The 15,774-nt window shown below is 42.5% G+C and overlaps 1 protein-coding gene across 2 annotated transcripts in view; it reads right to left on the bottom strand.

The window, feature by feature from the left end:
• The window catches only part of FAM120A (family with sequence similarity 120 member A), a 115,962-nt gene that overhangs the window by 25,160 nt on the left and 75,028 nt on the right, over positions 1 to 15,774 (bottom strand). For both annotated transcript variants that reach the window (XM_019966605.2, XM_019966604.2), the window contains exons 9-11: positions 13,426 to 13,653; positions 10,751 to 10,925; positions 958 to 1,207 (exon numbers count right to left, since the gene is read on the bottom strand). In XM_019966605.2, coding sequence (XP_019822164.2) covers positions 958 to 1,207; positions 10,751 to 10,925; positions 13,426 to 13,653 — 653 coding nt within the window. The remainder of the gene's footprint in view (positions 1 to 957; positions 1,208 to 10,750; positions 10,926 to 13,425; positions 13,654 to 15,774) is intronic.

Here is a 15,774-nt window from a genome sequence, read left to right as displayed (position 1 = left end):
GGTCTGGATTGAGATTTCCTACTCCAAGGGGTCCTCCTGACCCACGGACTGAACCTGCATTGTGGCTCCTGCACTGGCAGGGATTCTTTACCCCTGGCACCACCTGGGAAGCTCAACAGCATTGCTTTTGCACTGGCCGGGAGCTGAACCCGGGCCTCCCGTGCAGCAGAATTCTACCACTGAACTACTCCAAACACCAACAGTCTCCACACAGGCGTTTGTGGCCCACTGACTGATAAGAGTCTGGAAGAACACAGTGCACATATTTGGGTTTTTAACCTTCTCTCCAAGGCAGGAGTCAGCCCCTTAGAGACAGCAGGTTCCAGGGCAGGGCAGACACAGGATGAACCTGGGCATCCTGTGGTGCTAGAAAGCAAGGACATGCTGGAGGGTCAGGGGGGACAAAGGACATAGGAGCCACTTAACAAGCTCCCAAGGCCTGAGCTGGAACAAACTGAACAACCAAATAACAAGGCTGTATCAGGTTATAACCCTAGAAAGAGAGATAACCACAAGTCCATACTGATCTACATATGATTAAATAAATGAAGGAGGAAGAAGAGACACATTTTACCAAAGAAAAATTACTAATATATAAACATATAATACAGTCCCCCAATAGTCATCAAAAGCTTTAACATTTAAAGGATAAACTATGTTTAAAATCATTATGATATCTACATAAAATATAGGTTCATCAAATGTTACCTATTCTATAAACACACTATATAGCATCAACTCAAACTCATGTTGTATTTACATGACCTATATTTCTATAATATATGAAAATATTAGATGGGAACAAATTCAACTGACAACCTGATTCATCTGGAATAACCCCAGGTGAATCTGGGGTACTGAACTGTAACTTCATACAGTGCACTTCTTTGAGAGGCATTTGTACAAGCCCCTGCTGGAGAACGTGCAGTGGCTGAAGAGGCGGCCAGTGGCACCTACCGTAGGACGCAGCACAGCACCGTGAGATGAGTGGGCACACTGGCTGGGTTGAGCATGGCTGGTGTGTCTGACCTCATGCAGGCCAGGAAGGCCCTCATTCTGCGGTTCTTGTCCTCCACCGCCTTCCCCAGCCACAGCCTCTTCAGATTGGGGCAGGTCCATTCCCTGAAGGCAAGAGCTTCCACCAATTCCGGGGTTTGTGGCGATTTCCCTTTGTAAGCTGCCCACTCTTTAATGATCACTGGTGAAACTACAGAAAGGAAAATGAGAGAACCATTTATGCCCTATCTTAGCTACTTTAAGCCTGACAAAAACAGCTCTAGTAATTACAGTATGAAGATGTCACTTCTTGTGTAACAATGCATTCTCTCATTAGTAAGCCATCAGTCATCAATCCTCAACTCTAAAATATTTTGTTTTCTACTCTATGCACTTCAGAGACTCATTCAGAATTTCAGTCAGACCATCAATAAATTTCTTCTCAAAGATTCCCCATAAAACTAGTATGTATAAATCAAGGATGTTAGACAAAATTTGCTTTAATATTATAAATTCATTAATAGTTTTAGTAATAACAATGGGTACAACTTACACATATTTTGCGATCATCACAGAAATCAAGGAAAATCCAATTTAGATAGCTGATCTTTTTCTCCATGTTTTTACTAATTAGATCTGAGAAATAACTTGCACTTGGCAGCCACTTTACTTAAGCATCTCCTACTATATAACAAGTATAACTGTTAAACTCCATAAATAACCTTTTATCCACAGTAGTTTTACCACTATTAGCAGGAATTAACTCTGGAAACACAAACATGCATATTTCCCCACAAAATTCCCAAATAATTTAAGGGAAAAACGGTGATGGGGAAAGGAGAGCAATAGAGATAAAGCACACTGCACAGAAGTATGTTAAAACTTCTCCCCAAAGTGGATTGATAGAAACAGTCAGATGGTAAAACGTGGGCGTGCATTTTGTAACAAATAGCTTACTCTGGTCAATAAACATGTGAGCTGAAGCAGGGCCACATGGAGACCCCATCCTCCCCTCACATGGCTGACAGCAGGTACAGAAGCCAGGATGGTGCTGATTCTAATGCAATCTTGGATACGTCAATTCTATCCAAATAACCATACCCCCTTCCTGGGCTCATTTTCCTTAAAGTAACACCTGAAGCAAACTGAAGACTATGAAGAAGCCAAATCCCGACAGAATTAAATGATTAACTGGCTCATCTCCAGCTCCACACCAAGTCTAGACAATCATCTCTTTCAAGGTCATGAAGAATTTTAGGAGTTAGATACGTGGATAGGCACGATTGTTAGCAACAGGAAAAGCAAGCTTTGCACAATCAACCCCAGTCAAGTCAGATGGTAGTGTGCTGCAGAGGAGCGCCATGACCAGCCATTCTGCAGGGACCCCAACTCCCAGAAGCAGGCTGCTTGAGCAGGGGTGCAAAATCAAGACAGTTTCTGAAAATTCTTTTACAAAAATGTAACTGTTTTGTCATTGAGGGAATCCCTTTAATTCACATTTGAATATCTTAGTGTTTAAATGTTTTAAAAAAATTCTAAACTTAAAAGGTTTAAAGTCCATCAAGTCAAAACAGAAAGACACATGTATATATAAATACATGCATCTTTAAATGTATCTATTTTAGGTGCCAGCCACACACTCATATGGTCCCTGCTGTCCAGCAGACCCTGTCCTTGGACTCACAATCTAAGCCGCCCACCCCATTCCTGCTGAACTCCAGTGCACACAGCTCCACAGATTGCCACCTGTGTGCAGAGGGCAGGCGCCACCACCACAGTGGCCTCCTAGGGGCAGCACACCCCACCTCCCTTTGTTCCAACTACATTCACAGAGGCTGGCACACTGTCAGCCCCAAGAAAACAAGTGAAAGGAGGTAACAAGATAAGCCATTAACCAGTACACTGTGTTTCCATTAAGTCAGTCCACAAAGTTTATTTTCATGCCCCCCCCCAAGAGTAAAAATGAATAAATCTATTTCTCCCATGTAGCATCTTCATTTTGGTGACAAAGATTTATTTAATGGGACTAATTATATTTTATCTTTGGTTTTTAATCTGGGTTAATAACCTAGTTATCTAAGGTCTCTCATGTTCTTTCCCCAAAATAGACACACACACACATGTGTGTGTGCAAACAAAGCCTAAGCTTACTGTATCTTAAAAAACTCAGTTTATAATGCCAGGGTCTCCTTTGAGTTTTCTCAACAGAAGCATTCTTATTAAAACTATCTTCATCTATTTATATCTTTCCCCTTTGTCATCTCTGCTCTTGCTTCTCTTTAATAATTTTTAGCAATTGTTTTATTATATTGTTTTCATTCTAGAAATAAATTTTTGGTTGAGGATTTTCATTCTCAAGGTCAAAAGGCTTAAACCTGTATATGCTTTATGCTTCAAACCCTACACTAAAGTTAAGTGGAGGTCAGAGATGCCAACAGTCCCTTCACAAGTTCTCCTGAGTGTTCCCTGAAGCTGCCTTAGACAGCTGCTTACACTAGTTGGGGCTCCGGGTGTGCCTGAATTTACCTGGCCTGATGCTGTGTGCTCAGATCCTATTCAGCCTGCAAAGGCTGCAGATGAGCACACACCTGTGCCTGAAAACTGCCACCTCACGCTCACCTGACCATCCCTCCCACGTCCTGGTAAAAGGACTTCCCCAGTACAGGCAGGCGACACTGGAGCTGCAAAGAAGTATTAGATATAATAGCTTCCTCTTATATTCTAAGCATTTTTGTTGCTATCTGCACTATTCATGACTAGAATGTTCAAGTCTAATTTGGGAAATACATGTTCTCAGAGAAAATAAATGTGCAGTAACAAAAAAGCTTTGTTCCGAAAGCAAAGATGCCCTGATTTGCTTTATTTTTCACAGGTATCTGTTTTTAAACTGAATACTTGGAGATCTTTTGTGTACACCACCACTTAAGCGCTGTGGAATCTTTGGCCAATCGCCCAACAGATATTTACTGAGCACCTACTATGTAGTGGGTGGGGCAGGAAAGGCATCCAGGGCTCAGACGTCAACCACCATGTGTCTGTGTGAAAATAAGGGTCTTCCTAAATTCTGAGGCCTGGGTCCCTCACTTACCTTGCCCCAGCCCAGCCCTAGAACCAGGCATTGAAACAAGGGGGGCCAACAACTCACTCTGTAGCACAGTCCAGTTGAAATGCAAAGACACCCTGCACCTCTGTTATGTGCTTACAACTATGTGAGGTCAACTTATATTTATAGGCTTGTAACATTAGATTAATTAAAGGTCAGTGTTTTATAAATTAATGAATTCCAAGGGACATCCCATTTTCAGGTAGACACACAACAGCAGCCTCTGTGTTATAAGTTCATCCAACGGGGTGGCTGATGCACACAGGGTACCTTCTCTCCCTCTGGCTCTGCGATTCTTCCCAAGTTGCTGCTGCCCACTGTTTTACTCCCTGAGCTCTCCTGAAGCTCACAGGAATAAGCCGATGCAAAGCAGCCAGCTAATAGCAAGTAATCTGGGCTCTTATCATTTTTGCAAAAAAAAAAAAAAACTAGTTATACAGGGATTATCCAAGTGGTATGGAACAGCTGGATTATGGAAACACGCTGCGTGCAGACAAGAGCACTGGGGTATAAAACCCTCTCTGTGAAGGCACCATTTTAGAAAGACATGTTCGTGCCTCCTTGTTAAAACGAGAATAAGAGAATCCCAGAGGTCAGCTAATCTAGCTACTGTCCATGAATAAATCTTCTGTGTATCACCATCAATAAAGATTTATCCTGTCTTTTCTACTGACAGGAAAAACTCATGATTTCAAGTGGACTACTTTGAAAAATCTGAACATCAGGTTGTCTTCCCTACCTGAAACTAAACTGAATTTTCACACTGGCAAAAAGCAACTCCAGGGTACCAGTTTGCTGTTATTACCAACGGCTAAATTTATAACACAGTTTCTTTGCTGGAAGCACCTCTTCAAAATACAATTTCGAGACATAAAACACTGCTGAAGACTTAAGCTGTTAGTAAAAACCCAATGTTTTCCATCAGTCGTTAATTTTCTTCTATTTTCACATTTATACATATGACAACCAGCCAGCTCAGGAATCTGTTATAATACTGATTTGGGGATCCATCCCAGGCCAGGAATAATGAACATGTTTCATTTTGTAAGCCTATTTCAACTGACTGGTAGTGGCTGCCTACAGTGCCATACAATGAATTATGTCTCTAAGCTCACTCCAGAGCACCATCAGCAGTGAGAGTTATGGCGCGCACGCAGTGTGGTTAGAAGGTAAGGAAAAAGGTGGCTACAAACAACTCCCAGGGCTATGGCCAACTGGACCTTTGGTCTGTGTCTGTGCAGTGTGTATTTGGGGAGGAGCCACTGTTTTACTCCCTGAGCTCTCCTGGAGTTACAGAAAACATACACACACAATAAATAAAAACAAAACTTCAACTCCTTCACATCACAGTTTTATCAGAAATGGGGAAATGGGCGCAATGACAGCTGGTCTATCCTCCTTACGGGAAAACTGCCGGTTAACTTCCAAGCAGCTCTGTGTGCAGGCTGGGGGGTCCAACTAGCCCCTCATTTCCTCATGCTGACACATGTGTGAGTATCCTCCATGATTCTGAAAAGTAAAAGACTATGAATTTTCTCCCTAAACTTTTTATATCTGAGGCTGGGAGTATCTTACTGTCCACAAACATATACATGCTCAGTAGGCCACAGGGCACGTGGAACACAGTGTCACATGGTGTTACAGACGCTTGCTAAACCACTTACGTCATTCCTACTGTTCTAGAAACTCCGAAGTTCAAGGACATAAACATTAATCCAAAAGAGTACCATCAAACAACTCCTGCCACACAACACTGCTTTTCCCACAGATGTCTCTTGAGCTCAGCCACTCAAAGTTCTGTGAGGGAAAAGCAGTTTGCTAATGCTACGCCTGAAAAGCTTTGAGGAATAAAAAAATTCAGATTAATATACAAACAGTCTTCACAGAATCATAAGAAAAATGTTTACGACAACCAATTTTCACACATACGAAAACAGCACACTAATTAATATTTGTCATGTTAAAGTATTGTTTTATAATGTGATTCACAATGAACAAATTTATTTTCAATCAGCAATCCCAATGACTTGGCACTAACAAAATTTCTAAAGCAAACTGGATCAGTGGTGGTGGGGGAATCAATGTGTTCCTTTTGGCTTTTCTTGACAGTTTAGAAAGAAGAGAGTAAATATAGGGAAATACAAATGCAGTATTTTGTGATTAGTAGCTCAGTCATGTTTGTTTCTTTGCAATCCATTGGACTGTACCCGCCAGGCTCCCCTGTCCATGGGATGTTTCAGGCAAGAATACTGGAGTGGTTGCCATTTCCTTCTCCAAGGGATCTTCCTGATCCAGGGATCAAATCAGCATCCCCTGTCTCTTGCAGGGAGATTCTTTACCTGCTGAGCGATCAGGGAAGCCCTAAATATAGTATAAGTATAGTAAATATAAGCATAGTATATAAACTTGTTATTTGGGGGCGGGGAGGACAACACCATATTGCTTGTGGGATCTTAATTCCCGGACTAGGGGTCAAACCCTTGCCCCCTGCAGTGGAGACCTAACCACTGGACTGCCAAGGAATTCCCAAGCCTGCTTTTTTCTCTACAACTATAGCTGAGGTGACTGATCATCCTGTCGTCTTTATAGAACCAGATCCCTTTCTTCTGGTCCTTCCCCTTCATCACTGAGGAGTACCTGGGTGGCTGAGGAACATCCCCCGGGAGAAGAAAAGTCACTACGGTACTAAAGGTCAGAGCTGCTTCCAGGGCAGAAGTGCCTGTGAGGAGCAGCCACGCCACCTGGATCTCACGCACACAGGCCTGGAGGCCAGGGCCAGCTCAGACCAGGTGCCTGGCTCCAGGCCCAGCCCCTATTCCAGCAGCTGCAGAGATGGCTAGCTCCCTGGGCCCATCTCTCCCCAGAGAAACTGCCACCATCACCATTTAGCCCATATGGGTGAGACTGTTTGTGCTGGGTCAACAGTCTGCTGCTTGAGCCACTGGTAGGACCGTGAATTCCACAATAGTGACTTCAGTAGCATTCTCCCACAATAAAACAAGTATTCTTATTACTCTCCTAAAAGCAAAATAATAGAACCTTGGAATGGACAGGGAAGAACAGAAAAATAAACTGCCAGCATGTAATTCAATATGATTTTCAAAGGCTGAAATTTTTTTTCCCCTTAAGTTTGTATTTCTTCTAAATTACTTTTGGAACTGTCAAATGACAATAAGTTGAATGTTTCGTATCATCTAAACTTAATTTTTTAATAATTTATTCTTCAACAGGAGGAAAATTGCTTTACAATGTTGTGTTGGTTTCTGCCATACAACAACGAAATTCAGTCATAATTGTGCATATATCGCCTCCCACCTGAGCCCTCCTCGCCCCCCTCACCCCACCCCGCTGGGTCATTGCAGAGAGCCAGGCTGGGCTCCCTTCGTTACACAGCACCTTCTCACCACCTATCTATTTTACACACGATAGAGCATATATGTTGATGCTACTTTCTCCATTCGTCCCACTCTCTCCTTTTCCCACTGTGTCCACAAGTCCATTTTCTCTAAATGGCTGTGATTTTTTTTAAGGATTCGATTGTAGATATCCTACTTTAGCCATATTTCTAAAAATGAAACTTTGGTAAGTCATATGAATATTCATTGTAGATTATGAACATTTTATCATATGCCTGAATCAAGAGAAATAATTCCAAATGGATACATGTCCTACATCTAATGAGAGCTAAGTATTTTTGAACAACCCTATAGGCTTCAATATGCCCTTTGACTAGTTCTGACAACAAAGCCCTCTTGGGAAAATTCTTGACTGTCACAGTGACCACACCAAGAACATGCATCTGTATGCACAGCATTTTGAAGCCATGTTAGATCAAAACCCTCACATTCAGAAGTAGCTCCATCACCCACCGGAGTAGGAGGGTTTACCTGGAACCCACACAGCTCCGATCTGGCTACCAAAGTGGAAGGCAAAGGCAGCAGGCACGTGGAGAACAAATCTGTCCCGAGGACCTCATCGTGCACTTTCATGTGCCAAGTGCCACTGACTTCAAAATTCATCTACATACGGTCTATGAATAAATGTAGGTCAAATCTTATCAACCAAGAACTCCTGAGAAACTGCTCCAGGTTAGCCTCTTTGGCATTATCAGACATTGTTATTTTCCCATCTCATCCAAATCATAAAGAAGCTACAATATTCTCTCCATAAAATAGTCACTTAGTAGATGTTTCAGGTATGGAAACCTAAACCAGTGGCATTGTAAGAGTCAGTGTTTTCCACCGGCCAAAAGTAACAGAGCAACGACAAACAACTGTGTGCCATCCTTGAAAAGAAGTCAGCAGAGTGGGGAGGGGAGCAGAGGCAGGAGGAAAGGAAAAAGACATGCCTGCCAAATTCTCTTTGAAGTTGCGGTTTTCTCCCACTCACCCACCCTTCCCCCATCCACCTCACAGCGGAACACTTTCCTCCTTTCTTTTCTATTCCCTGTGCCTCCCAGCCTCCAAATGAGGTCAAGACACGTCCATCCAGAGTCTCGAAGAGCTCATTTGAGTCCCCTCAGGCTTTACCACCCTTCTCCTTCCCTTGGGCATGCCATTCCCCATGCCCTCCAGCCCTAGCCAGAACTGGCCTGCCATAGGCAGGCTGACGTAGTCATTTCTCTGTGAGGGCTGCATTGGGCCCTATGGTGTGGTTTGTACATTCAGCTCTTTACCACAATTTGCCTCCCTCTTGCTTATGCTTAGAGGATGCTAGTCTATTTAGTCAATACTCTCCCCTGGCTTCTGTTTCCCCTATTGTCTAAAAGGCCAGCCTCTCCCAGGCCAGTAAGACACCTGTATCAACTGGGTACAATTAACTGATGAGGGAGTGGAGCATGCGGGGTGCTGTCAGCTGTGTGTTTCACAGTGTTTTAAAGGCACAGACTGGCAGCAGGGCAAAGGAGACCAAGACTCTTACTTCCCAAGAGCACCTAGCACCTGCAGCTCACCTGCGACACAGAGAACTCCCTGAAACAGGCAAGGGATGCACAGTGCCCACTGCTGACGACATGAACACAGCACACCAGCCATATGCAGGCTGCTCTATGAAGCTATGGATACTGCCAAGGGGAGCCCAACCTAGGACATACCTGAGGGTATTCAGGTTTTGAGCACTGAAAACTCTTGAGGATTTTCTGCATAAAGATAACTGTGTTTCTGGAACACACAAGCAAATGAAGAACAGCCTTTCACCATGAAAGCCAATATGGTGTTACGGGGCTAAGGACACAGCAGCAAGTAGGGCCGCATGGGACCCTGTAGCACTCAGCATTCCAGGACCAACAGAGACCCAAGAGGCTACAGGGACTAAGGTGCTCAGGGCTGGTGGTGAACTGGAGGTCACAGCTGTGGGGCCAGGATGGCCTGGGTGGGCCAGCACAGAAAGCTCGCCAATCCTGTGCAAAGTTAAAAAGGTCTTCTTTTCTGAGCAAATAAATCACACAGTGGGAGAAAAGGATGAGGATTTGTACTCCTGGAATGCACTGGGCCTTTGAAAAGTGTCCACTGACACACTCGGTGTTTCACATGGTGCCTCTGGCCTGATCAAGGTGGTAGAAACATCAGCTAGAGGAGGCCCTGTGGAGCCGGCATCACCTTCTCCAGCTACGGTCACACAAACAGCTCAGCAGCCACACTAGGTATGACTATCTTCAAGTAAGGGAAGTGACAGATGGCTTCATTCTAAAGGCTTACAGAATCACAATTTTGTCACAGTAATAGAAACAGAAAACAAGAATCTATAGAACTGTTTAGATAAAATTGCTAGACCCTCTCTAGTTTTGAGTTCCAAAGGTAAGATCTACTCCCATACTTGTCCTTGAGCTCAGCTTCACCCGTCACCAGGGCTGCAGTGACCTGCCATACAAGCAGGTGATCCGTCACCAAATATCCTCAGTTTAGAGGAAGACTTAGTAATCTACAATTTCCACACTTCATAATGCTCTTATTTTAGACTGCACATTTGGGGAAACATTTTTGTATTTCCTACTAAATATACAGTGACTTTTATCTTCCCTACATTAGTAGATAAAATCACCTAGAACAGAAAGGCACGATTTTCTCCTCCAGAATCACATTGGCCCACTGAAGATGGAAATACTTTGACCTTAACTTTTGCCCAAATTTCAAACAACAGTTTCTGTCTTCCCACTTCCCCCTCTACCCCTCAAATCGATCAGCTGGAGGCCTCTAAGGGAAATCGTTACAAGTCCCCTCTTGGCCTCAGGGATGTGTGCAGCAACTGCACAGAAGCAGCCCAGTGGACAGCTGGTGGGACCTCCCCAGGAACACTGATCTCTGCAAAGAGGGAACCACATCTCGTGGACACCACAGCAGAAACTGCTGTCAATCTGCCCAGGACATGTTAACCACGAGGATGGCGATCGTCAGGACTGTTTCCAGATCAATGTTCAGTTTGAAGCGCAAACCTGTTGTTTTATCATTTTAGTGAATAAACACCACTGCTGGGATGTTACTGAGGAAAACAACCTGTGGCTTGTCCTCCTTTCGTAAGAGCCCCGATGGAGCCCATCTCCTTTATGTGGGGACTCTCAGGGTGAACTCAGTCACGATTCTTCTAAGGCTTTAAAAATGCACAAGAGATTACGAGGTACCGAGGAAAACAAACAATGGATTTTACAGTACATACATTCTGGTGGAAGTCTGTTCTTTCTAAAAGCAAGTCTCTCAGTTTTCTTTCTGCTTTCTGCCAAGCTAAACAGGACTCCGTAAACATACTGACGAACTGGCCTATAGAGCAGGGCGGCGGGAGGCAGGTCTTTGCTGGCTTCATCTTCAATAGAAACAGCAATTTTGATTTCACCCTTTGCATGGAAGAAAGCAGAATAATATTGCACATTTTTCATGTTGAATTTACAATAAACTCACAGAAATATACTGTATTATCTCCAGTTAATGAAATTGCAATTCTATTCCAAATCAATTGCTTAACAAGTTGCCTATATCAAGATGTTTAGGGAGAGTTCATTTAGCAGGTTTAGTCAAAATATATGCTCAAAGAGTCAAAATAAAACCTACATTGTTTTATTTTTAACCTGGAACAACAACAACAAGAACAAAAACCATGTAAATGCTTCCAAAGTCTTCCAAAAAATCTAGGTCGGTAACACCAGACAACAAATAGCATAGAAAATGCTGAGAACTGGCAAATTTTATGAGTCAAGATGGTCATATGTAATGTAATTCGTAATTTTCAATGACCTATATGAAATCCAAGAAAAGAGCACCCTAAAAATAAAATGGTCACAAATTTTCTTTACCAAGCTCTTTCATAAAAAATTATCATATACAAAAAACCTACCTAAGAGAACTCTTTTAAGTGGTATTCGTTTTTAAAGTGTTCAGCATGTATCAAGCCTCTGCCCCAGTGCATCAAGTAACTCAACAGACGAGTCCCACTGAATGAGACAGCCACCAGGGGCTGGAAATGAAGGAAGCCCTGTTCTGTTCCTCCCCACCCCCACTCCTCTCCGCCAACACAGCAGGGGCTTCCTTGTGGCTCCAGGAGACAAATGACTCTGTGACCACCTGCACCTGAGATCAGTCCAAACATTCTGTGGTCCATGTTATCAAGGCACATCTCAAGAGACTTCACAAGGAATTTAATTATGCATATTCTTAATATAAAAATATATTTATGACCCCAATGTTTAGTAAATTTATTGATATGTACTCTTTTAATCATGTCATAACATTTATTCTTTCTTTCATATGAATTTAATTTAGAACTGATCTTTTCCCTTATCAGAACCTTCATACGTATTAATCTAATAGGTACACATGTGGTTAACACTCATCTAGTGAGTATTTACTCTCCCAAATTATGAGGCTTTGACGATTCTCTACATTCTCACTTGAAGCTTGAATTCACAGCAAATGTCTCAGCCTGGGAAATTTAACACCAGAGCCACTCAGCTCGCAGGAAACAGCACACATTTCAGTCTAAACTTTTCCCAAATATACTGAAAAATTTTAGGTTACACCTTAAAATCTGAAGATAGTCAAGTTCACTTTTCTCAACCACAGTCATTTCCTCAGTCTTTGCCCTTGAAATCAGGGAGTACTAAAGAGGAGGACAGGCAGTTTTGCATCACTCAGACTGATTTAACCAAAAGTCCCTAAGTCAGACCCACAAGCATGGCAGGGCACAAACAGCAGGGAGTCCAGGGACCTCATATCCCAAACAACCCCAGAGTGAAAGGGCACAACCTTCCCAAAGCTTGAGTCCCTTTAAACTTAGCAAAATCCTTTTCCCGCAAGAGTAACCCTCACTTACCCTTATAATCTATGTTGGACCTGAAAGATAAAATTTTTACTTTATAACCATAATCTGAGAAGTGATACCACACATGCATACCCATATCAAATAACAGATGAGACTTGGAGGCAATTACAATTCAAAAATACATTAAAGGGCCCATATGATAGCACTCATCTTCCTGTCCTTTATTTTATAAAATATAAAATTAAGCAGTCAAATTAGTCAATTAACGGTTAAAAGTGCAGCTCGAGAGTGCTGTGGAATGGAAGTCACTTGTAATTACTGACTCCATTCTATAAACCATACATGGACTGTAGAAAATAAGAAAAAAGCTTGATTATATATGGTGGTACATATACAGATGAAAACATGATAAAATACACATAGTAACGAACCAATGTTACACCAGAAATCTGGTCACCAAGTTAAATTGTGCATCTATGATTATAAATATGACAAATCACTGAGGAAATTTAAATAAACACAGATCTATTCAAAACACCAAGATTCAGAAACAATGCCACACTGTATATCTATTTAAGCATACATTTAGGAAGATACTAATAAAGTGACGAAGCCCCATATTCCATTGTTTGCTGTAAGTACTCAATGAGGTAGGGGAATAAGTCAAAGTATGAAGTGCTATCAGCCACTCAGAAGTTGGGAGCTTCTAGGACAGATGATAAACCAGATATAGTATGTGACATCACAATTAAACTTGACACTATAGCAAAAACATGTAGGAAGTTTTGAAATCAGAAATACAAATAAAATTACAAACCAGAGAATAACATGAAGTGCCATTAATTAGAAGCTTCAAAAATAATTTTGTGTGAAACTGACGAGAAAAATAAGACTTTCCCCAAGTTCTAATTTTATTGTGATTATAAATATCCATCTTTTTTCTCCAAGTTTAGAAAGGGGAAAATGAACTTCACTTCAAATACCTTGTAAGATAAAAAGCAGTTCCAAAAGGAACAAGGACACACCCCACAAGAGTGACCACTGTGAGACGAAGGCCACACGACAGCCCCAGGGCATACCTTCGTCAGCACGTGGAAGATGTAGGGGTACATCAGCCCCTTCTTGTGCCGGTGCTCGGCCACTCTCAGCACCTCGGGCGCGACAGGAGGCAGGGGTGGGGTGGTGATGTCCATGTGGTTCCTGGTGGGCATGGACAGGAGGCACGGAATTGGCTGAACAGTGCCAATCTGGTTCCCCTTTCCTTCAGCAAGCTGGCTGCCAGAAGAGGCAGTGGACGAACCTTCTGCCTGCAGAGCAACGGGCAAGCGGAGAAAATGGGTTTGTGTCACATTCCCATTCCTTTAACCTGTCTGTTCAACTGTAACACAGAGAGATGTGATTAACAACTTCAAGGAGGACAAGAGCTGTGACCCACTCCTCCTTGAACAGAGGAAGTGTGAATGGACGCCCACTGTGCCTGTGTCAGGGATGGGAACCCAGAGAACTGCCACAGCTTCCGCTGGGTGACCCCACTCATGGCTCCTCCCTTGGGATCCCCATGAGATGAACAGCCTTCTGTAGTTGCTAACCCAAGTTCCATCTGGCTCCTTCATGTGACCAACTCTTGTGATTCTGCTTTCCTGGGAGACCCTTCCTCAACTCAATGGGTAGCATCCTCTCTACAGATGAAAAAACTAAATCTCCAAGAGGGGATGTCTCTTGTCTGTGGTAATAAGACCAGTAACTAGTGAACTGGGACTAAAACTAGATCTCAGTCAGGTCTGCTCCTCACCACCACCACAGTTCTTATTTAAAGAAGAAATATAAACCAATCCTCAAGTATTCTCTTAGGGTACTTAAAGTCCCAAATTAAGTATACACAGGGAACTGCCTGCCAAAAATTAAAACCAAAGAACAAGCTAAAACCATTAAAACTGATGAGTCAGATCTACATAAACTGACACAGAAATATGTGCATGGTAAATTATTAGGCGAAAAACATCCACTCTGTACAACCAATCACCAAATACAGAATATATGTACGTGAATGGACGCCAAATGACTAGCTCAGTGCTGAAGGGAGATTCTCAGTTTCTCTTTACAAATTTTAGCAAAGTCCTAATTGTTAACCAAAAGTGAAAGTGAAGTCACTCAGTCGTGTCCAACTCTTTGCGACCCCATGGACTGTAGCCTACCAGGCTTCTCCGTCCATGGGATTTTCCAGGCAAGAGTACTGGAGTGGGTTGCCATTTCTTCTCCAGGGGATCTTCCTGACCCAGGGATCAAACCCAGGTCTCCCGCATTGGAGGCACATGCTTTACCCTCTGAGCCACCATTGTTTACCAAGAGCAAGTATTATTTTTGCAGCAAACTTTTTTCCTCACAACAAATCCTAGAAATAATAATTGCTCACTGCTTCTGCGGCACCTTAAAAAATATACAAAGAAAGGCAATGCCAAAGAATGTTCTAACTACTGTACAACTGCACTCATTTCACATGTTAACAAGACTATGCTCAAAAATCTTAAAGCTAGGCTTCAGCAGTACGTGAACTGAGAACTTCCAGATGTACAAGTTGGATTTAGAAAAGGCAGAGAAACCAGAGATCAAATTGCCAACATCTGCTGGATCACAGAAAAAGCAAGGAATTTCAAAAAAACATCTACTTCTGCTTCACTGACTATGCTAAAGCTTTGACTGTGTGGATCTCAACAAACGGTTGGAAATTCTTAAAGAGATAGGAATCCCATACCACTTTACCTGTCTCTGAGAAGCCTATATGAGGGACAAGAAGTAACAGAACTGGACATGGAACAACAGATTGGTTCAAAATTGGGAAAGGAGTACATTAAGGCTGTGTATTATGCCCTGCATATTTAACTTCTATGCACAGTATCTCATGGGAAATGCTGGGCTGGATGACTCACAAGCTAGAATCAAGGCTGCCAGGAGAAATAAAACAACCTCAGATATGCAGATGATACCACTTTAATGGCAGAAAGTGAAGAGGAACTCAAGAACCTCTTGATGAAGGTGAAAGAGGTGAGTGAAAAAGCTGGCTTAAAATTTAGCATTCACAAAACTAAGACCATGTCATCTGGTCCCACCACTTCATAGCAAATAGATGGGGAAAAAAATGGAAACAGTGGCAGATTTTATTTTCTTGGGCTCTCCAAACCACTGCAGCCATGAAATTAAAAGACACTTGCTCCCTGGAAAGAAAATTATGACAAACTTAGACAGCGTATTAAAAAGCAAAGACATTACTATACCAACAAAGGTCCATCTAGTCAAAGCCATGGTTTTTCCAGTAGTCATGTATGGATGTGAGAGTTGGACCATAAAGAAGGCTGAGTGCTGAAGAATTGACTCTTTTTAACTGTGTTGTTGGAGAAGACTCTTGAGAGTCACTTGGACCTCAAGTAGAT

This window comes from Bos indicus, chromosome 8 (assembly GCF_029378745.1).
Source record: "Bos indicus isolate NIAB-ARS_2022 breed Sahiwal x Tharparkar chromosome 8, NIAB-ARS_B.indTharparkar_mat_pri_1.0, whole genome shotgun sequence".
Lineage (NCBI taxonomy): Eukaryota > Metazoa > Chordata > Mammalia > Artiodactyla > Bovidae > Bos > Bos indicus.
This window is presented reverse-complemented; position numbering and strand designations above follow the sequence as displayed.